This window comes from Argentina silus, assembly GCF_951799395.1.
Source record: "Argentina silus genome assembly, chromosome: 2".
Classification (NCBI taxonomy): domain Eukaryota; kingdom Metazoa; phylum Chordata; class Actinopteri; order Argentiniformes; family Argentinidae; genus Argentina; species Argentina silus.
Window position 1 is genome coordinate 3,161,786 of NC_139656.1, and position 22,187 is coordinate 3,183,972.

General features: G+C 45.6%; 2 protein-coding genes across 5 annotated transcripts in view; both read left to right on the plus strand.

The window, feature by feature from the left end:
* The window catches only part of LOC310816558 (stromal interaction molecule 1-like), a 24,359-nt gene extending 16,906 nt beyond the window's left edge, over positions 1 to 7,453 (plus strand). The window contains exons 8-14 of one of the 3 annotated variants that reach the window (XM_083686809.1): positions 18 to 195; positions 528 to 695; positions 1,571 to 1,671; positions 1,902 to 2,137; positions 2,522 to 2,608; positions 3,369 to 3,432; positions 4,878 to 7,453. In XM_083686809.1, the coding sequence (XP_083542935.1) occupies positions 18 to 195; positions 528 to 695; positions 1,571 to 1,671; positions 1,902 to 2,137; positions 2,522 to 2,608; positions 3,369 to 3,432; positions 4,878 to 5,313 (1,270 nt within the window). In that variant the 3' untranslated portion in view covers positions 5,314 to 7,453. Of the gene's footprint in view, positions 1 to 17; positions 196 to 527; positions 696 to 1,570; positions 1,672 to 1,901; positions 2,138 to 2,521; positions 2,609 to 2,958; positions 3,019 to 3,368; positions 3,433 to 4,877 lie in introns of those variants that run through there. The other 2 variants (XM_083686811.1, XM_083686810.1) reach the window with 2 other exon arrangements.
* A 2,524-nt stretch (positions 7,454 to 9,977) lies between these two features.
* On the plus strand, positions 9,978 to 19,332 carry dub (duboraya). Of its 2 annotated transcripts, none has more exons than XM_083664870.1 (7): positions 9,978 to 10,099; positions 15,076 to 15,156; positions 15,934 to 16,014; positions 16,663 to 16,725; positions 17,039 to 17,275; positions 17,430 to 18,113; positions 18,253 to 19,332. In XM_083664870.1, exons 1-7 carry the CDS (start codon positions 10,094 to 10,096, stop codon positions 18,280 to 18,282), a joined length of 1,182 nt encoding a protein of 393 aa, XP_083520996.1. In that variant the 5' UTR covers positions 9,978 to 10,093; the 3' UTR covers positions 18,283 to 19,332. The 2 variants fall into 2 exon arrangements, with proteins under 2 accessions (XP_083520996.1, XP_083520997.1); XM_083664871.1 differs by having other exon boundaries at positions 17,430 to 18,125; positions 18,270 to 18,291.
* Positions 19,333 to 22,187: the final 2,855 nt, after the last annotated feature.

Consider the following 22,187-nt stretch of genomic DNA (forward strand, 5'->3'; position numbering starts at 1 on the left):
TGTCTGTCTCCCTGTAGGTTGCACATCGCCCAGGAGGAGCATCGTAGCGTGGAGGTTGAGAAGGTGACATTGGAGCAACGTCTGAGAGATGAGATCGACTCGGCCAAGCAGGAGGCCCAGAGACTCCGGGAGCTACGGGAGGGAACAGAGAACGAGAGGAGCAGACAGAAATACGCAGAGGAGGAGCTGGATCAAGTGCGTACACACACACACACACCCGCACACACGCACACACACACACACACACACACACATGCATATGCACATACACATACACGTACACACACACACACACACACACACACACACACAAACACACACACATACACACAAATACACACACACATACACACACACACACCCATACATACACACAAACACACATGCACATACACACACACACACATACACATACACATGCAAATGCTATGGGAAAAACAAAGGGTAGAAGGTTTGCTAGGGACTTTGTCATGTGTTGCCTATGTGTTTTATATTTGTGGGTGTATGTTTATACCTGTTTGTTTAAGGTGCGTATGGCATTGAAGAAGGCAGAGCGGGAGCTGGGGTCACGGGCCTGCTGGGCCCCTCCAGAGTCACTGCAGAAATGGCTGCAGCTCACATACGAGATAGAGGTCCGGTACTACAACATCAAGAAACAGTGCGCCGATCGCCAGCTACTGCAGGCCAAAGAGGGGGTAAGAAAGAGTGACCACACGCACACACACACAAACACACGTATATACACTCACCAGCCACTTTATTAGGTACACCTGTTCAACTGCTCGGTAACGCAAATATCTCATCAGCCAATCACATGGCAGCAACTCAATGCATTTAGGCATGTAGACATGGTCAATACGACCTGCTGAAGTTCAAACCAAGCATCAGAATGGGGAAGAAAGGTGATTTAAGTGACTTTGAACGTGGCATGGTTGTTGGTGCCAGACGGGCTGGTCTGAGTATTTCTGCTGAACTGCTGATCTACTGGGATTTTCACGCACAACCGTCTCTAGGGTTTACAGAGAATGGTCCGAAAAAGAGAAAATATCCAGCTGCTGTATCCCATCTGCTTCAAGGTTCGACGTGCTGTGCGTTCAGAGATGGTCTTCTGCATACCTTGGTTGTAACGAGTGGTTATTTGAGTTACTGTTGTGTTTCTATCATCTCGAACCAGTCTGGCCATTCTCCTCTGCCGCTCACTGGATATTTTCTCTTTTTCGGACCATTCTCTGTAAACCCTAGAGATGGTTGTGCGTGAAAATCCCAGTCGATCAGCAGTTTCTGAAATACTCAGACCAGCCCGTCTGGCACCAACAACCATGCCACGTTCAAAGTCACGTAAATCACCTTTATTCCCCATCCTGATGCTCGGTTTGAACTTCAGCAGGTCGTCTTGACCATGTCTACATGCCTAAATGCCTTGAGTTGCTGCCATGTGATTGGCTGATTAGATATTTACGTTAATGAGCAGTTGAACAGGTGTACCTAATAAAGTGGCTGGTGAGTGTATATATACACAGTATGAAACATGGTGATGGTAGTGGTAGTGATGATAATGATGATGAGGCAGGCTGAGAAGATAAAGAAGAAGAGGAGTACTCTGTTTGGGACGTTCCATGTGGCTCACAGCTCTTCGCTGGACCATGTCGACCACCAGATCCTCACAGCCAAGTGAGTCTCTCACCCTTGACCCCTTGACAGGATTTACTGAGGATCAGCTGTCTGATGTGCAGGGGCTCTATTTTCAACAAATATTTGTCCCAATTTTGGTAATAATATCTATATCTATCTCTCTGTCTGTCTCTCTCTCCCTTTGTTTCCTCTCTGTCACTTCTCCCCTACCCCTTTCCCTACCGTACCCCCCCCCCCCCCCCTCTCTCTCTCTCTCTTTTTCCCTCTAGACAGGCTCTTGGGGAGGTGACAGCAGCTCTGAAGGAGAAGCTGCATCGCTGGCAGAATATCGAGTCTCTGACTGGGTATACCCTGGTGAACAATCCAGGTCTGCTTGCTCTGGCCAGCTCTCTCAACCTGGACCCCTCCTGCCTGGGCCTGCACACGCCCACCCCCCACCACCTCATCCTATCAGACGATGTGGATGACCTGGACGAGGACATGCTGTCCCCCGGGACGCTGCAGTGTACGTGTCATCGGACCGAGCCACCTGGTCAACCCCCTACACTTCATCATCATCACACAGCGTCATACATGCATACCTACTTCTCTGTTTACATGACGTTATAAGCATCACTTTTACCTCAGAATGATATACACACATACCTGTACACATAAATACATACATAACTGCTGCCTCAATTTGATTCTTTGATGTTGACTGTTGGTGTTTTGTGTTGTGATGAACAAGAAGACCTTTGATATGGATTCTTTAGTGCCAGGGTGCATCAGTCCCCCTAGCTATGGTCTTCTGTCTCTCATTTGTCTTCTGATTGGTTTATCTCCTCATATTCTGTTTCTTGATTGGTTGGTCTCCTCATATATCTGTTCCATCATTGCCTATCCTCAGACGCGGCCTGGCAGATGGACCGGCAAGTGAGCGACCTCTGGCCCATGAGTGGCGCCTCCGACAACCAATCCCTGTGGAAGCACTCTGGTTGGGCCCACCCTCCTTCACTTTCGCTTCCAATCCTAACCAAGCATTAACTTTATATCCACCCCCTTTTTCCTTTTCCTGTGGACTCTCCCATGTAAACGGACTGTCTGTTCAACTTCACTACCTGTGGATCAGCCAATTGCCTCTCAGGAGGAGGGGGAGAAGAGGGGTTGTTCTTTTCTTGTAAAAGAGAAAAGACACGTTTACAGCTCGACACTAACTAATCACATGCTCATGTTTATTTATTTATCTTTCTCTCTATCTCTCTATGTCAGATTTGTAGACCCTCTGTCCTCACCTCCATTGAACTGGAAGACTCACCTCTCTCTCCTCTTTCCCTCTTCCCTCAGAATGGACAGCTAACTCTTTCCCCGCCTCTCCTTCCTCTGCTGACTAACCTCCACTTGCAGGTCTGCAGCTGTTGTAAAGCTTGAGTGTTCCACGGCCATGTAAAGGCTCATGACCATGTTTTCACTGTAACTTCATACAGTTTATGGTCCAGAACTGTCCTACAACAACAGTCTGGCAATTTCAGCATTCTTATTTGCATTTAAAAGTTTACAAACTGACCAATAATGTAAGTAACTGTTGATATTTACGCATACCTTTCCTCAAGCTTTAAAAAACACTCACTGGGCACAAATATTTTGTACAATAACATATCGGACTCATATGCCTTTATTCATTGTAGGTGTGTGTGTACCTGTTTATATCATATTTTCCAGTAAATAAAGTTACTGTGTTCCTCTCCTTCTTCTAGCTCCAAGTCTGATGCCCCTGCGAAAGCGTCCAGTAGACCCCATGATGACTCTGGGCTCTCAGAGGTTGGTAGACGAGGGGGGTTCAGGCGGAAATCCGCAGAGTGAGGGGTGTAGCCTGTACTCGTCCCGGCCCCCTCGTCCTCACGCACGCCAGTCTCGCAGCCATTCCATTGGCCAGCTGGAGTTTCTGCCTATGCCCACACTCTCCTCCTCCCTCTCCCATCCTTCCATCTCCCCCACCTCCCCCCACCCCCCTTCTTTTTCGTTGTCTCCCCCTTCCTCCTCTTCCACTGATGGCACTCGTTTCAACCCTCTTTTCTTACCCTCCTCCAATTTCCACTCTCTGGAGACGGTGTCTGGGCTCCCTCCCACAGGGGGCGCTACAGCCAGGACACAACGCTCTCGCTCCGGCAGCTTCGGGTACCTCTTCTCTGCAAGCACACACTGACACTAGACATAATCAGTCGCACACCTAAACACATAGAGGCATACATCCATACTTAGACTCAAACATACACCTCTGGATACAGTCCTACAGACACATACACACTCTGCATGTGCATGGTGTCCCATATGGCGTTGTAAATCCTATTTCGGGATTTAATCCTATTATCTGCTTCTTTTGCAGTACTTTATAGTTCTTTTCTGAAATCTCTTTTCTCTGATAGAATCTTGATCTGTTATTTTTCAATAAGCTTCACCCCACCTACTTTTCTCAATTCTCTCTACCTTTCCCTCCTTTACGTCCAGGCTAACCGCAACTACTCTTACCCTATAGTATTCCTATAAACTGTACATACTGTATCCTCACTTGTACACACTGCTCTTATACTACATACTACTGCTCTTCTGTACATATCTGTCTATACTGTTCATAATGCACATATCCTTATTTTTTTTATGCTACTGTTAATACACTGCACATATCTGTACATACTGTACATATCTGTTCATACTGCATTCCATATTTATTCTGCTTATTTACTCTGCTTTAATGTTACTGTTAATACATATATACTGCTTACTGCACTGCCTATACAGCTCATATGCTGCTTATACTGTTCATACTGCATTCTATTTATTCTGCTTATAATGTTACTGCTAATACATATACTGCTTACACTGCATTACTTATACTTATACTTTTACTGCACTACTTATACTGCTCATATACTGCACTACCTGTATATATTGTTCACACTGCACTTTTCTGCTTTTTTGCACTTCTGGTTAGACGCTAACTGCATTTCGTTGTCTCTGTACTTGTACTCTGCACAATGACAATAAAGTTGAATCTAATCTAATCTAATCTAATCTATGTGAAGATATAAGGATTTGAATCAAATATTTGTTTCATAAAGCAAACATCTTTACCGTGTACGTTTTACTGATAACCTGAATATTGTAACTTGTCCAGCTGCCCATATCCAAATTACATTATTACTTGAACTTTCACCCACTCTTTCTCTCTCTCTCTCTCTCTCTCTCTCTCTCTCTCCCCCCCCCAGGGATCTGAACCGGTCTGACTCAGAAACCTCCATCCCTCTGTCTCAGAGCGAAACACAGCGAACGTACGGCTCCAAGGCTTTCCTCCTATCTAAGGCCCTCCCCCAACAGGGCTACAGCTCCAATGGGAGCAGGCCGCGTGTTGCTGCGTGCGACAGTCCCTTAATGATGTCATGCGGCCTGGAGAAGAGCTCCAGTCTAGGGGAGCTCCGCGGAAGTCCCGCCCTCACCTCCTCTTACTCGACCCAGTCCCTTTGCCCCTCCTCTTTTGACCCTAGCACAAGCTCTTCGGGGTCAGGTGTGGGGGGAAGCCGCATCCCCCACCTGTCAGCAAAGAAGAGCCCCCTAGAGGATGACGGCTGCTCTACAGGAGAGGACACCGACTCGTCCAGCCGACGCAAGAAACACAGCTTCAAGATCTTTAGGAAGAAGAAGTAGAGCTGGAGCACTACCAAAGGGAGGGACCACCGAGGAAGAGCTGCATTTAGGGATGACTCTGACTAAAGAAGAAGAAATAAGCAGCACAGGGTACTGTAGTTCAGCAGCATGGACCCTACTCTTGCTGCCAAGCTTCCCGCATCTGTTGGCCTTGAATGAGGTGTCTCCCCATTGTCTTACGACAGATACCACGACTCCGTCCACACTGATCTGTAGAATGACGATACCTGACCTAAGACAATGGGTGTCTCCCTGGACATAGCAGTTCAACCAGACAGACCTTTCCCCTTTCTGATAAAGCTTCTTCTTTTTTCTTTTTTTTTTCACCTTTTTCTACAGAATGTGATGCTGTGGCTCCACATAACTGAACTGAAAAAAGCTTAAAATCTCACTGCAGCAATTCACAACGATAAATACAGTAAAATGGTGTCTAGCGTTTAGAAAGCACTTGTTAAGCATTTCTACATTTGTAAATTGTTTACAATCATGCCATATCGGCTAGCACACATGGTGAGTTTAACGAAGTTTAAGCGTTTATTTTATGTTACTTTATTTTTTCTAAAGTACAGTCACTTATTTTTAAGAGAATCTGTACATGGTACATGGTTGCTGTGGGAACAGCTAATTTAAGTATAGATAGGTTCAATATATATTAGATATTTTTTGAATTTATTGATGATTATTTAATGTGGGTTGGGTAAGGGTTGGACTAATGGTAGGCTATATCTTAAACATAATGTTTTCTGCCAAATAATGTATATACTGTAACTGATTTCACCTAGTTACCTGTAGATGAAACAAAGAAATGATACTGGTTTGTATCATACAATAGGCCTTTATCAATCAAGCTAAGCAACCACTCACACACACACACACACACACACACACACACACACACACACTACGTCTATGCAAGGCATCTATTTCACTCAGTGGGTTTGATATTATCCCCCCATGTAGTGTGTTTGGTTAGGGTTAGTGTGTGTATCAGTGTGTGTGTATGTTAGGGCATGAGTCTAATGTTTATGTGGAAGACAAAGGTGTGAGTGTGTAAGTGTGTGTGTATGTGTGAGTCTGTGTTTCTGTGTGTGTGGCTCAAAATGTCCTACTCTGTGTCATTGCTTTACATTTAGTAAGTGAATCATCTATCCATCAGTCATCATAGGAAAAATAAATCTATGCTAGGACCGGGGGCCATTGGCAGGAAGAATTACTTTTTTTTTTTTTCTTAATTTATTTACAGTAGAGAAACTGTACAAGGGGGTAAACTATACCAGGGGCCATTGGCAGTCACAATGCTAGAAGAAGGAAGAATTACCTTTTCTTTTTTTTTCTTTTTTTCTTTTTATTAATGTATTTACAGTAGAGAAACTGTACAGGGGGGTAGTGGGGATGAAGAGGTCTTTAGGAGGGACAGTTAAGATGTAGCCTGAAGCTTTCCCTCACAGCTGTTTTTTGGTGGCCGGATATGCTGAATTATCTACAAAAGTAAACCAGTCTGTTTCAACAAAAGTGTTTGCTCTTTTGATTAATTCATTGTCTCTATCAAGGCAGTTTGTTTGCCTTTTGTAAACCAAAAATCGTTTAAGGTCTGTGCATGTCACACGTCAATAGCAACTGTTGAATAGCCTGTCTTACCTCCTTCCTCCCATCTGTGTCGCCATAACGACAGATTACATCAATATCAACTGTTGAATATCTTGTCTTACCTTCCTGTCTTGCCTGTGTCACCATAACGACAGAGATAGCATTTCCTTCTCCTGACTAATTCTTCACATATAAAAACTCTTTTGTGTGTTTGTTCTGAAGTCCTGTGACTTACATTGCAGCCCTGTATTAATACTGTGATCCTTCACTGGGAAAACAAATGCTTTGGAAACTCTTACACTGCCCCAAGGATGTTCTTATCCATCAGTGTACTTGTAGCAGAGACACAAGTGATTTCATTTAGCACTGTCCGTGCATGACCGTGACATCAGAGCGTGTGCAAGGAAATCCCCTGTTGGATGCTCAGTCATAAGGACAGCTTTTACAGAGGAGTGTTATGATGAATTTTAGCTGGGGGCAAACTATTTACGACTATTGTAATACTAACCAGAGGTGGAACATAGCCTAGGGCTACCCCAACCTCCAGACCTACTGGCACCATGCCACATAAGGTATGGGGGGGGAGGCTTACAAAGAGTTGTTCTCTTTCTGTATAAATAGGAGCGAAACCCCCATTTCGTTGCTCTTATGGGAAATATACATTGACCATGTATCTTCCATTGTGAGCCCAGATCGATCTGATTTAAACTATCCTGATCCAACTTTTATTCGGCGTATCTACTTTATTTACATCACCGGTGACTGCATTCTTCAACATCCGAAAATCATCATTACAAGGAGGTACAACATGAATCAAGCTCACCCAGGCATTAATACAGTATGGAGAGCTTTATTTGGCTGTGAATGAGCGTCTGCGAAGTGGGAACATTTGGGAGTCTCACCACCAGAGGGCAGTAGATGAATGTTGAAGACACCTGTGTGGCACTGACACATTACACATATGACAGAGGGATTTAACAGCAGCCAGTAGCCTACATTCTAAGACCAATATACCATCCATATTGGTCCTAGCCTACACTAGTTCTACCAATTTACACCTATATTGGCTTACTGATTATAGATTGAGAACTAAACCACCCTATCTTTTGGCATGCCCATTGCTCCAACAAACTACAGTTTTATCTGATGTTTGAGTTTTGTATCATCCAATCAGGTTTGATCATGCTCAATCTACTGGGAGCTTCATCCAATCAGTAGTGACCGATAAGGGTGTGTACCTGCTAACCAACTGTTGGAAAGTGTTGAACAATACATTGCCTCAGAATCCTAATATCCTTATGAATCGTAATCTTCATAAGGAGGAGATTCAGTAACATTGGCAGTGTTCTATGACTGTAATTATTCTTGCAAGTACAGTGTTATAATTAAATCACTGATCTTAGTTATTCGTCTGACCAGTGGCCATTGAGGGGTTGAGTGCAAAACTGACCTAAGGTCATATCTAGGGGAATCTTCATCCAACTCCCCCGCACAACAGCACACAGGAAATCACTAGTCAGGGAGGGGCGGGGCTAAGACAGGAAGATAACGTTTTCTCTGTCTCTGCACTTCACCACATCCCCATATAAGGAAGAGATGATACTACAGAGATGTTTCACAGGGGCATGGGAAGGTTTTTATAATGTGCTGTGGCACTCAAGGGCTTCTAGAGAACCCCACAGGACTTACTCTTCTAGCTTCCTTCCTCAAGAGTCTCCTCTCCTTGTCTTCATCTCATGACCTCTCATCTGAAAGAACTTGATCAATTAGGATCTAGCCTTGAATAAAACCTACAATATACTACAGAAGGTCACGGTTAAGGAAAGGAGGCAAGAAAAGGAGGCCCCATGTGAGCGTATTGGAATCCTGCCAGAGATGTCATGCTCTAACTCATGTTCTAACTCTAACTCCATCCTACCCCCCTGGGTAGGGAACAGTGCATGTGACTTCACTCTTGTTTTCCTCATGTACTGTTCATTAGAGACATGGTCTGTAAAGATACTGTTTCAGAGCATCAACAGCAACAGTGCTTATGTGGGTCAGTGGAAGCTGGTGGAGGCAGAAATCGGAGGATGGGCTCATTGTAATGTATGGAACAGAATGAGAAGTGGTATAAAACAGACGTGTGTTTGATGCCATTCCTCATTCCATTCCATGCATTACAATGAGCCTGTCCTCCAATTTGTACCTCCACTAGCCTCCTCTGGTGCATGTGTGGGTGTGGTGGCCACAGAGGAAACTACAACTACCACCTCTGCCCTAAGGCACGAGGGCCTGTGTGTCAGTGGTTAAAAAGAGGGTCAGGAGAGGGAACTACTGGTGAGAAACGAAGGTTCTCCAGCATTTAAACCAGTGACCAGATTTAAACCAGTGACTGATGATAACCAGCAGACACTGATTAAGATCGGAATGAGATTGGTGTAAGAGCCATGCTTCGGCTGTACTTCATGAGAGGGGTGGAGAAATGGAACATAGCATGTGGCCCTCAAGAACAAGAATGGAATCCTCCAGGTCTGCTCTACAGTTTGGAACGGTTTGATGGTGCAACTCTAATGAAAAGCAGTAATGAAAGCGCCCTCTGACACAACTTCCTCTGAGAAGGGCTAGAGGTCTTGCCACATATCAGCACACTACTCTGCTGAACACACCCTTATGGGGCCCTGTTCCATGAGAGCTAGTAGTATAATAATGCATTAAGGGATTACGTTCATTTGCTGAAGTTGGTTGTAAATAGGTGCAATTCCCCATTATACAATATTGGCTGTTGAATTGCAGTTGCAGCAATTGAGCAATGCAGTAGGCCTAACATGAAAACAAGTAATGACAGATACTGTAGTAATACTGTGCACCTGTGCGCGCGCCCGAGAGCAATGCCTTGAGGCGCGCCGAGCAGCATAAATTAATTTAAATCACCTTCAATAAATCCTGCCTTGGCATAAAAACACTAACACTCTACAGTGACTCAATACGAGCTCCATTGCTTCACTCTCACGCCCTGGAAATGTTGTGAGAGTGCGGGCTAAATATAACCAGAGACCACCCTTTCCAGCCTGCTAAGGGATCGCGCATAGCTCACATACACGGCTCGGAGAGGGGTGTGAGTAGAGCGCAACTTTGATAAGTCCCAAAATAAAACTTTCTTGGGACCCCGCCGTTGCGACGTGCCGCGAACAACAGAGCGCTTCTTCGGAGGATGGAGGTAAACACAGTTTAGTTTGTTTTAAAGTGTTTTTGTTTGTATCAAGGCAATTTAATCGGGGTTTGCCCTGTGACTTCGCACAACAACGACGAATTTGACATGATAGGTTACTCGCTCTCATATCTGCTGCTGCTTTGGTCGTAGACGCAATTCAGGTTCATGTTGTGTTATTGCGGGATATGTTCAAGTCATATGTACATATGATTTGGCTGGAACTACTTATGTTTTGTGAGATGTTTTTGAAATATTTTAATTGAAATGAGACAGAATCGAGAGGATTCATTTTAGAGAGATTGTCCCGTGCATTGTAATAACATGCATCATAAAAGCTGCTGACTATGATGTCTCTGCAAACCTCTTGCCTGGAGAAGGTTCTCTGAACATAACACCCTCTCTTCTCAGAATATTAGATTATTAGATTAGATATAATAGGCCCTAAGGAGCATTCATTTAACTGAAAGGTTATTGTCCTTGTCTTGAGGCGTATCTGATAACCACTTCATCTTTCTTATGCTCTTCTGCACTCAAGTGATAACGACTTTCACCTCGACTCATAATCATTTTGTTGATTATGAGACCGTTTGATGTATATGTGTAAATGGTTTCGGGTTTAGAGAAGAACCTCTCATCAAGGCTGTTCAGCACGTTTCCCAAATCAACAGGAAGTGGTGTAACGGTTGTCTGCATCAGTTGGCAAATGAAAGTGTGTGTCTTTAGCAGAGAGAAGAGAGAGGAACACTCAGTAGATGAAACGCATGCATTTACACTAGAGTCATGCAGAATGGGGCGTATAGAGGCATTACAACTAATCACTCCCTTGATCGTGTGTGTGCGTGCGTGTGTGTGTGTGTGTGTGTGTGTGTGTGTGTGTGTGTGTGTGTGTGTGTGCCCGGTCTCCGGGCTATGTGATTTCATTATCTGTTGAATGCCAGCAATGTGAGTCCTCCAACGGAGAGGGATGTGTATCAACCCCATGTCAACAGCTGTGTGTGTGTGTGTGTGTGTGTGTGTGTGTGTGTGTGTGTGTGTGTGTGTGTGTGTGTGTGTGGTGTGTGTGTGTGTTACAGAGGGATAGCGCTAGGCCACTGCTGCGGTGAGGGCAGATTACGAAGGACAGGAAAATAAAGAGAGAGAGGGGTGTGAAGGAGAGTGAAGAGGTCTGATTTAAGAAGTCAAGAGTAAGAATGAGGGAGAGAGATGCAGGCAGGCAAACACATATCACCTCATCTGGGAGACACCATTTGAATTTCAAGCCACCTCTTTTTATATGATTCAGAGTTGTGAATGTGATATATGACAGTTGTGGTTTGTAGTCTGAGGTGTTCTAGTCATACTTTTAACTAGAGGGCTAAACCCCAGCCTACAGAAAGGGGAGGGAGAGAGGTGAAGAGAGAGAGAGAGAGAGAGAGAGAGAGAGAGAGAGAGAGAGAGAGCAGAGGGGAAGTGGCATTTTGGGCCTGCAGAGGAAAGAGGGAGATACTGGGGGTGAAATGAGACAGGAGAGGGTGTATTTGGGTGGGCAGCTTTAAAGTTCAGTTTCTGCCAACGAGCGCGCGCACACACACACACACACACACACACACACACACACACACACACACACACACACACACACTTGACTCCACCTCATATCCACACACATAAATGTAGGAGCCAAACCATGATGTCATAGTGCTGAGGCCTTTATGCAGAGAGAGAAGAAAGTGTCTGGTGTGTGCGTGCGTGCGTGCGTGCGTGCGTGCGTGCGTGCGTGCGTGCGTGCGTGCGTGCGTGCGTGCCCACCATGTGTTCCATGTTCCATACAGTCAGACACACCTCTCTCTTATTCTCTCTCTCTCTGTCTGCCCCCCTCTTTCTTCTCTCTCTCACGCTGTCTGTCCCTCCTTCTCTCTCTCCGTCTTTCTCTCTCTGTGACCACCATGTCTTCCATTTTTTATACAGTCAGACACACCAGACACACCAGACACACCAGACACACCAGACACACTAGACACACTAGACACACTCTCTGTCTGTCTCCTTCCTTCCCCTCTCTCTCTCTCTCTCTCTCTCTCTCTCTCTCTCTCTCTCTCTTCCTCTCTCTCTCTCTCTCTCTCTCTCTCTTTCTCTCTCTCTCTCTCTCTGTCTCTTTAGGAAACATGCTGTGTCACATAAAGAAGCAAGTCATCATGCACATAGATAACACTGAACTACATGTGATAAGCATTGTGTACAGTATGTAGATCTGTATTTTGCCGGCATGTTACTATAACAGAGCTATGATAATGTCTCCTCATATGGTTGATGATTGTTTTGGTAGGGGAGAGGAGGAGAGGGGCCCACCCAGCCATGATCAAGTCATTATGATGTAGTGTTTGTGTTTGGTTGCAGTGTTTGCCCTCTCCCTGTTGGAGCGATGCCAAACCTCGTTAACATGTCCTCTGGAGTGAATTACGTGTTTTTCAGCCAGCTGGCCGGGGTGGGAGGGGTGGGGTGGGGCAGGGACGGGGAGTGCGTGAGGATGCCGTGTTTATTTAACGTAAAAGAGTCGTAAAAAACAACAACTCAGAGGTGGCTGGGATGCATACCTTCATGTGAAGTCATCCGTCCTTCATGAGTGTGGAGCAGGTGTGTCTTAAGTAATGCCTCCTAGCTGTAGTATAGGACAGCTATAGTTGAGTATTTTAGTGTAGCTGTAGTATAGGACAGCTATAGTTGAGTATTTTAGTGTAGCTGTAGTATAGGACAGCTATAGTTGAGTGTTTTAGTGTAGCGATAGTATATGATGAACTAGACCAGTGGAGGCTGGTGGAGGTAGAAATCAGAGGATGGGTTCACTGTAATGCACACGTGTTTTATACCATTCCTCATTCCATTCCATGCATTACAATGAGCCCGTCCTCCTATTTCTACCTCCACCCGCCTCCACTGAACTAGACGACAGTCTGTGTTGTCAGTAGGGAAATGGCTCAGTTGGTTAGTTGGAGCATTGAGTTGCTGGCAACACCAGCATTGTGGGTTTGATTCCTGCACTGGTCACAAATACTGACTGTAGGTGTTAACTGTAAATCAATTCAGATCAAAGCGTCTGTTAATTCAGTGTATCTCAGATGATGGATCGGAGCCCTCCGGTTGGTTGTGGCAAGAGACCTTGCTTCAAGTAGACATGATGGATCACAGCACAAATATGTTTGGCAGCAATTGAAGTACAGCAAATGCAACATGATACCAGGCTGAGCAAATTAGCCCGTCTGTCTACCTCTGTCCATCTGGGTCTACCAGTACAGTTACTCTCTCAACAGAGCTTCAGTGAAATGAACTTCTGAAACCTTACTGTGACACTGCCTGCTCTAAACTTACTTCAACCAGGACCTATTATTCCCTCCTAGATTTACTTCAGCCACCAGGGAGAATTCCGAATTCCATGGGAACAAGGGAAAATTCCATGTTTTCCCAGTAGTAGTTTTAATTGGTTTGAAGAATGCCTGGCATCCACACAGGCTGCTCTGGTCTAACAGAGCATGGTTAGGGTCTGCATCTCCAGAGTAGGAAGTAGATTGGACATGCCTGTTTTATAGCGATATGGTTCACATTACCATGTCTTAAAATGGTCATGTCAGTCAAACTGTCATGTTGTTGTCATGTCTTTGCTCATTTTCAGTTTGAGACTCTTTTGAAGACTAAATATGTGTTGAAGGAGATTCCTGTCTCTCCCTGTCTGTCAATCTAGCTTTGGCCATGTCTCTCTGGGGTATAAGGGTTTAATGATGTATCAGTGGAGGGAGAGCTGTGTCCCTCTCCTGAAAAAACATACCCTTGGTGTTTGCAGATGTGTGAGGCCTGGATATTAGAAACCGCGTATGTAGGCCTAGAAGTAATAACTCTATGTAGGTCTACATATAGTGTTCACACCTTTCTGGTTCCTTCAGGAACACCAAAGGGAAAGTGGTTAGGGTTTGTGTTTGTGCAACACCCCATATACTGTCACTGATATCCCAAACCAATCTCTAAGGTCAGTGATCCCCCCCCCCCTCTCTCTCTCTCTGCTGGGCTAATCAGTATAGACTCAAAGCTTGCTTTAAGCTATAGGCAGATTATCCACATATGATTTGAGGAGTCCAGTCAGAAGTCAGTGAGGCACAAAGCAGGATGGGTACAGCTATGCCTGTGAGTGAAGTTCTACTTGTTGACTTGGGGAAACTAGCCGAGAGCAGGGAAAGAGCAGGGATATGACCTCAGCTGAAGACAGAGAGAGAGAGAGAGAGAGAGAGAGAGAGAGAGAGAGAGAGAGTGAGAGAGAGAGAGGGAGAGAGGGAGAAAGAAAGGTAGTGTCTGGCCCCAGGAAAGGAAAGAGCTTTGAGGGTTTTTGTATTTTGTAACTGACCATAGCAGGGCCAGCTAAGCAAAGATAAGGGTGGTGAGGTCACACGATACAGAGTGTGTGAGCAAGACACTAACTGACATAATTAGACAGACAGAGAGACATTGGCCTGCTGACAGAGAGACAGTTATACTGGCAGATAGAGAGACGGACAGAGATAGACAGGCTTCACTTGTAACCATGTCTTGATAATCCTGGAGATCCCCTTCTGCCCCTCTTCTCTCCATCTTAGCCATTCTCACAGACCCCGTGGTTTCCTGTGCATGTGCCTGTGTTATGTGGTCATTTCCTGTTGTGGAAAAGAGGAAATAGTCCTGGCCTGTCAGTAGGGGAGTGTAATGGGAAAACCCTGTGTAATTTCCCTGGCTTTCTCAGTCTCTGAGTGTGTGTGTGTGTGTGTGTGTGTGTGTGTGTGTGTGTGTGTGTGTGTGTGTGTGTGTGTGTGTGTGTGTGTGTGTGTGTGTGTGTGTGTGTGTGTGCAGCGTTCATTGATTATGTTATGCACATTTCACAAAGTCAATTGATACCCAGACCTAAACATCCCTATCAGTAAAGTTAAGGTACAACAAAGTGTCCTGTGGCCTGTTAGTTACCACTGTTATGTTCTGTGTTTCAGGAGGCCCCGACTAAACCGTCCGTGGCAGAACTGGCTGGAAAGTTCAAAGCTCCAATCCCCATCCCCACTGGAACTGAGGGGGTGAGGTCATTATTATATTTCTTTCTCTCTCTCTCTCTCTCTCTCTCTCCCCCTCTCTCTCTCTGTCTCTCTCTCTGTCTCTCTCTCTCTCTGTCTCTCTCTCTCTCTGTCTCTCTCTCTGTGTGTGTGTCTCTCTCTCTCTCTCTCTCTCTCTCTCTCTCTCTCTCTCTCTCTCTGTCTCTCTGACTCTCTCTGAATATCTGTGCCTGTGTGAACACTGTTTTACCTCTGCTTTAACTCAACAATACTGCCACCTCACACAATGTATCGTGAACCCTCAATTCATCATTGATGATGTTTACATTCAACTGTACAGTATGTCATAATAGAAACACTTGCTTGAAGTCTATGTAGACACAGTGTGTGCATGTGACAAGCCGCATGTTTGACTCTGTCAGTCGGTGTGTTTTGTGTTGTATGTAGTAGTAGAGTTGAGTCACTTGTATATTGTGATTGCTTTTTGTTGTCAGTCAAATTAACGTGTGTGCTGTGTGTATGGCACGTGCCAATGTTTGTGAGTGTCATCTGACTGTCAGCTTTGCCTGTGTTATGTTTACATTTTACATTTTACATTTATGGCATTTAACAGACGCCTTTATCCAAAGCGACTTACAACAAATACATTTGTTGAAGTAAGTGAATCATCTATCCAACAGTCATCATAAGACAAAGTAATCAATGCTCACACCAGGGGCCGTTGGCTGTGCTGATGCATTAGAGGTAGATTGCATACCGTAGTGTTGGTTAAGTAGCCCCTGGTATTGGTTTCTGTTTCAGAGTAAACCTGTTAGGAGACGACCTCCTCGCAGCTTACAGCTCCCCATCAGAAACCAGGCAGAGGAGGAGGAGGAGGAGGAGGTGAGGAGCCCTGTGTGTGTCTGTATACGTGTGTGTGGTCTCAAAGCCTACATTTAGGGATAAGAGTGCCAGAGGAGTCAGAGGAGTGCAGCAGTTTGACCACTGTGTATATACATGGTTATAGTATAGTATGTCATGTTCCTGAGCTCTTGTGGATAGTATTGGTGGTTTTGGTATGCCCTCTCCTATGGCTCTATAGAGTACAGAGCTTATGATGCCTTGAATGTCATCTGCGTCTGTATATCTGTGATTCCATAAATCCACTGAGGTTGAAATGGAGTTGACCCTAAATCTGGTATCTAAAACAGGCTGAGACTAGCTGTAGCTGGCAGTGGTAACCTTTTGATATATCCATTCCCTCATAACGATACAGAGACAGACAGATATTTGGCATGTGAGTGAGTACGGGTGTGTGTGTGTGTGTGTGTGTGTGTGTGTGTGTGTGTGTGTGTGTGTGTGTGCGCGTGTGTGTGTGTGTGTGCGTTTGAGTGTGTGTGCGTTTGTGTGTATGTATGTGTGTGTGTGTGTGTGTGTGTGTGTGTGTGAGTGTGTGTGTGTGTGTGTGTGTGTGTGTCCATGCGTGTCCATGCGTGTCCGTGCATGCATGCCTATGTGTGTGTTTCTCAACTGCTCTGTATATTTTTACAGAAACCCGCGTCCCCACATCCTGCCAAAACCAAAAGGAACTCTTCTCTCATTGAGAAACTACAGGTGAGTGTGTGTGGGTTGCAGGACGTGAATGTGCAGCGTGGTCATCTGAGGTGTTACCAATGCTGTTCTCTGCTGGCTATAAGTGAGCAGTGCAATTGCATATATCTATACAGCCATTCCAGTTTCCAGACACCCCTATACAGCTTAATTAGTTGAATGAATTGGTGCATGAGTTGCCGGTACAGATACTGTGTTCTCTTTGTACAGGTATCAACTTTGTCCAGTTGCCCATATATGAAATTACATTGTTACTTAAACTGTCTCTCTCTCTCTCTCTCTCTCTCTCTCTCTCTCTCTTTCTCTCTCTCTCTAGGCTAACCTGGCATTGTCTCCCTCTGCCATCCTATCCTCCCCTAAGAGCCCTGGGCTGAGGCTGTTTTCCCCCTCCTCCCCCCTCTTTCCCTGCGCCCCCACTCCCCATGTTACTTCAGTGACCCCCACCTCCCCAGTGGCTCCCCGTTCTCGGACACAGAGCGAAGAAGAGCCCCCCATCAACTTTGAAACCCCAGCTACCCCTACGGAAGGCTCCCTACTGCCCAGCATCAACAAGGTGTGTGTGTGTGTGTGTGTGTGTGTGTGTGTGTGTGTGTGTGTGTGTGTGTGTGTGTGTGTGTGTGTGTGTGTGTGTGTGTGTGTGTGTGTGTGTTTGTGAGCTCAAATCCTGTATATATCTGCTCTGATTGGCCCATTGTTTGTCTCTCCAGGGTAGAGCCCGCCACTCCATCAAACGACGCCCGCCCTCCCGCCGACATAGGAAGTCCAGTGAAGAGGAAGTAGAAGTGGCCACGAGCGAGGACACACCCCTGTCTCCCCTCGACGGCCCTGAAGCCAAAGCAGGAGAAGAGGAGGAGAAGGGGGATGTGTTTGAGGAGAAGGAGAAGGAGGCAAAGACAGAGGCAGTCACCCCAAAGAGACAAAGGCAAAGGCAGAGACAGGCACCTTCTGAGTCTCCCAATGCAGAAGCAAAGAAAACATCAGAGACAGACTCCACTGCAACCGACTCAACCAAACAGAATGCCACAACAGAGAGTCCAGCCACAGAGACTGAACCAGAGGGCAAGCCCCAGTCAGAGAACACTCCAGGGTCCCAGAGCGAGGAGAGACAGGGGGGGACAGAGGGAGGAGAGGAGGTAACACAGCCTGGGATGGAGGAAGGGGAGGAGGAGAAGGTGAAGGAGAGAAGGAAGGAGTCTGTGGAAGAGAAGGAGAAGAGTACTGAGAGTTCCTCTGGAGCCAATAAGGACCAGGGAGAGCCTCCTACAGAAACACAAACGGAGACACCCACCTCCACTGCAGCTAGAGAGAACGGGAGAGAAAATGATGAACTGCCCTGCAAAGAGAAGGAGGAAGAGAAGGATACAGGCCCCAAGGAGGAGAACAAGAGCAAGGTGATCTATTATGTTAATTCTGTTATTAAACGTATCACAACAATTGACATATTGTAATAAAAGTTTGAAAAGTGTATCATACTCTGACACTAACTGCCATGATTCTAACTGTGGGTTTGTTCCTGTCTCTACCATACAGGAAACAACATTTGAAAGCTCTGATGGCTGAGAGGGCTGCAGACTAAAGGGCCTAAGGTGTAACCACACCATGCCCCTGCCTCACAGAGAGGGAGACCCTGTAGTGTTGCCCTGCCTCACCTCCCCTCATCCCATACCCACACACCCCAACCCAAAGTGGAGAGGCAGAGACTGGTACTGACAGTGCAGACACTGCTAGTGGACTTCTGGATCTTCTGGTCCACTGGACTTTTGGATCTTCTGGTCTACCGTTCATGGAAAGCCCTACACTCTGAATGTGAACATTTTCAACCCTGTTTTATCCGTTCTTCTTTTGTAATCTCTTAGCTTGTGAAATATTGATTTCTTAACTCTAGGCAGAGTATTGTAGATAATTTGCTTGTATCTATTTTTTTAGATCCTTGTTGGAACAGCTTGATTAGGTTCAGCTTTTTAGTGCCTCTGCAATCTGGGTCCTCAACAACAAGTATACAAAACATTGCCACAAATGATTGAATGATTGTTGAGCCTCAGACTCTCAGCTGTTTCCCTCTTGGTTTGTGAGTCATTTTAGCAGGTATTATAGTATCTGTCTACCATCACCTGCTGAAACTATCAATCAACACAAGTGCAGTTAGATATGGTCTCCACCAGGGGCAACCTCTGTGGCAGACTGTAGCTCAGTGGAAGCTGACAGTGTGAAGTCAGGTTAAAGCAGATGTGTTATAGCAGACAGCAAGATCATAAACTAGCCAAGGACTTTTCAGTGGGTTGATATTGTGTTAGTAAATAGTATTGTCTTTCCATGTTAATATGTGGGAACTCAACAAGAATAATCACATTTACTGCAAGTCCTTCTCTGTTTCTCGTTTGATAAACTGGAATGTGTACAGTTTGAAGTACAGTTTGATACTGTTACTGATTTACATATGATTCTATTTTCATATCTCTCAAGAGAGATAAGTCAACATGTCATGTAATGATAAGTAAGTAAGGGATACCAAACATGTAATGACAGTAATCATTTTGAAATTGAAATCAAAACATTGTTATGGTTGTCTTTAAACAATGAGTTAAAATAGTTAAACAGATTTTTGGGTAAATAAATTATACTTGAAACAACATTTTGAAGTAGTTTTTTTTTAAGGGATTTTCATTGTTTTTGTGACTGAATCTCAGAATATGTTTTTCTACAGTGCTGTGCAACACTGTGTGTGTTTGCCTGTGTCCATGCAAATCTAGGTTATGAATGGAAACGGTTGTCTGTCCTCTGAGCTAAGCTGCTGACACCCTTCCAACACTTACACCCTACCAATAGTATGTTGAACTCAAACTGCTCCTGACGACACACACTGTCCCCAGCACACACTGTCCTCAGCACAGTGTGAAAACGTCTCTCTCTAACTCCCTCAGTGCCACCAGAACAAGTGACAGACAGCATTGGGCTGGCAGCAACGTTCTCTTCAGTTGGATGCAATGTCAGGCCGCAGAATGTTCAAGTAGAAATGTATTGGGTCGAAGTATGATTCTCTGTCATGTAGAATATGCAGTAGAGTCAACTCTGTCAACTCTACAGTATGTGTCTATCTGCAGTGTTCCAGAAGTCTCCTTGTAAATGGACTCTGTCTCTCTGTCTCCTTGTAAATGGACTCTGTCTGTCTGTCTCCTTGTAAACGGACTCTGTCTGTCTGTCTCCTTGTAAATGGACTCTGTCTGTCTCTTTCCTCTCAGCACAGAAGATGCTGTCTTATCTTGACCTCACTTAGCCCACACCTACTGACTCCCTCCAACGCCATCCGCTCATCCTGTTATATCCCTCCCTCTCTCTGACCGCCTCATTCTCAGTAGTCTCTCTCTGTACATGGAACACACTTGCCCAATGCTCACCTCTGTCACGCTATGACCGCTACCACTCACTACAACACCACAGCTCCTCACCCTCCCCACCCCACCCTGCCCCCACCCCCTCCTATAACCCCCATCACCCCAGCTCCTCACCCTCCCCACCCTGCCCCCACCCCCTCCTATAACCCCCATCACCCCAGCTCCTCACCCTCCCCACCCTGGCCACCCCCTCCTCCACCCTTATCAATCCAGCTCCTCACCCTCCCCACCCTGCCCCCACCCCCTCCTATAACCCCCATCACCCCAGCTCCTCACCCTCCCCACCCTGCCCCCACCCCCTCCTATAACCCCCATCACCCCAGCTCTTCACCCCAACCTGCCCCTACCCCCTCCTCCACCCTCATCACCCCAGCTCCTCACCCTTCCTCCACGCCACCCCCCCTCCACTCTCATCACCCCAGCTCCTCACCCTCCCCACCCCGTCCCCACCCCCCCTCCACTCTCATCACCCCAGCTCCTCACTCTCCCCACCCCGTCCCCACCCCGTCCCCACCCCGTCCTCCACCCTCATCACCCCAGCTCCTCACCCCACGAGGAAACCATCCACCAAGATGTCATTAAATTAAATCCAAGGGATGGATCAGATATAAAGATTAGATGTGGATTATGTAGGATTGAAATGTGGTGTGTCTTTGTGTGTGTGTGGTTGTGTGTGTGGTTGTGTGTGTGTGTGTGTGTGTGTGTGTGTGTGGTTGTGTGTGTATGTATGTGTGTGTGTGTGTGTGTGTGTGTGTGTGTGTGTCTGCACTCCCGCACAGCACTAAGTCTGTTTGACCGCTGTCATCAATTACAACACCCCACTAAGTAGTTTGTGCAACTACCACCTTTGAAGCTTTGAACCTGTAGCGTTTGTCTGTACAAGATCGAAACACATTTGAATGCAATGTGAACAGTTTTTTGGGTCGTACTTTATTTTACATTGGGGTTTTTTACCCACAATTTTCCAGGGAGTTATTTGGTAACAATGGATACTATCTGGTACTGTAATTACTTGACAGAACACTCAGTAAACCAAAATAACTATTGTTAATTGTTACCAACTCATTCCCAACATTCCCAAGCATCTCTTCTGGCTGACCCCAGATATCGTCACCAAACCTTTCCAGGTGATGTACCAGGACTGGCCACATCAGTTTATACAATGGCTGTTGGGTGCCATATCATGGTTATATCAGATATTATGTAATCCTTATTCAGACGTGGTAAAGGTGACCATGTTTATCAACTCTGGTCGTGGATCAACTCTGCGTGTAGGTTATTGATTACAATTCGCAGGCTTGCAAGTGTCTTTGATCCTGACAATAACTCTATCATGTGTCATTGTTTCTAAGTGTTTGTTATTGATGTTTCATTTTTCTATTTGATCTGTCAAATATACACTCACCGGCCACTTTATTAGGTAGACCTTGCTAGTACTGGGTTGGACCCTCTTTTGTAGCCCATCTGCTTCAAGGTTCGACATGTTGTGCATTCAGAGATGGTCTTCTGCATACCTTGGTTGTAACGAGTGGTTATTTGAGTTACTGTTGCTTTTCTATCATCTCGAACCAGTCTGGCCATTCTCCTCTGACCTCTGGCATCAACAAGGCATCTTCGCCCAGAGAAAAACTTCGAACTTCAGCAGGTCGTCTTGACCATGTCTACATGCCTAAATGCATTGAGTTGCTGCCATGTGATAGGCTGATTAGATATTTGCGTTACGGAGCAGTTGAACAAGTGTACCTAATAAAGTGTATGCTCAGCTGCAGTGATATCCAGCACACATTGTGGGTCCCCAGGATCAATGTTGAAATGTACTGGTCTGGGTGAGAGACATAGGTTTAGGGGATATCCTCCCTCGATAATCCTGGATTAATCCCTCATTGGCTAATAATAGTCTTTGATGCATGCCTTTGGTTGATAGCTCCACTCTGGCGTATATTATTAGTCTTTGAGGGATTAATCCAGTATTATGGAGGGAGGATATCCCCTAGACCTGTCTCCATGCTGACTCTCCTGTCAGCTTCTAGTCACCTGCCTTGCCAACTATTTTTGTCTTTTGATTAGACCAGG

Coding starts and splice junctions, on each gene's coding strand:
- dub (XM_083664870.1), top strand. Junction 15,157..15,933: donor TCCCCACTGGAACTGAGGGG/GTGAGGTCATTA, acceptor TTTCTGTTTCAG/AGTAAACCTGTTAGGAGACG. Junction 18,114..18,252: donor AGGAGGAGAACAAGAGCAAG/GTGATCTATTAT, acceptor TCTACCATACAG/GAAACAACATTTGAAAGCTC.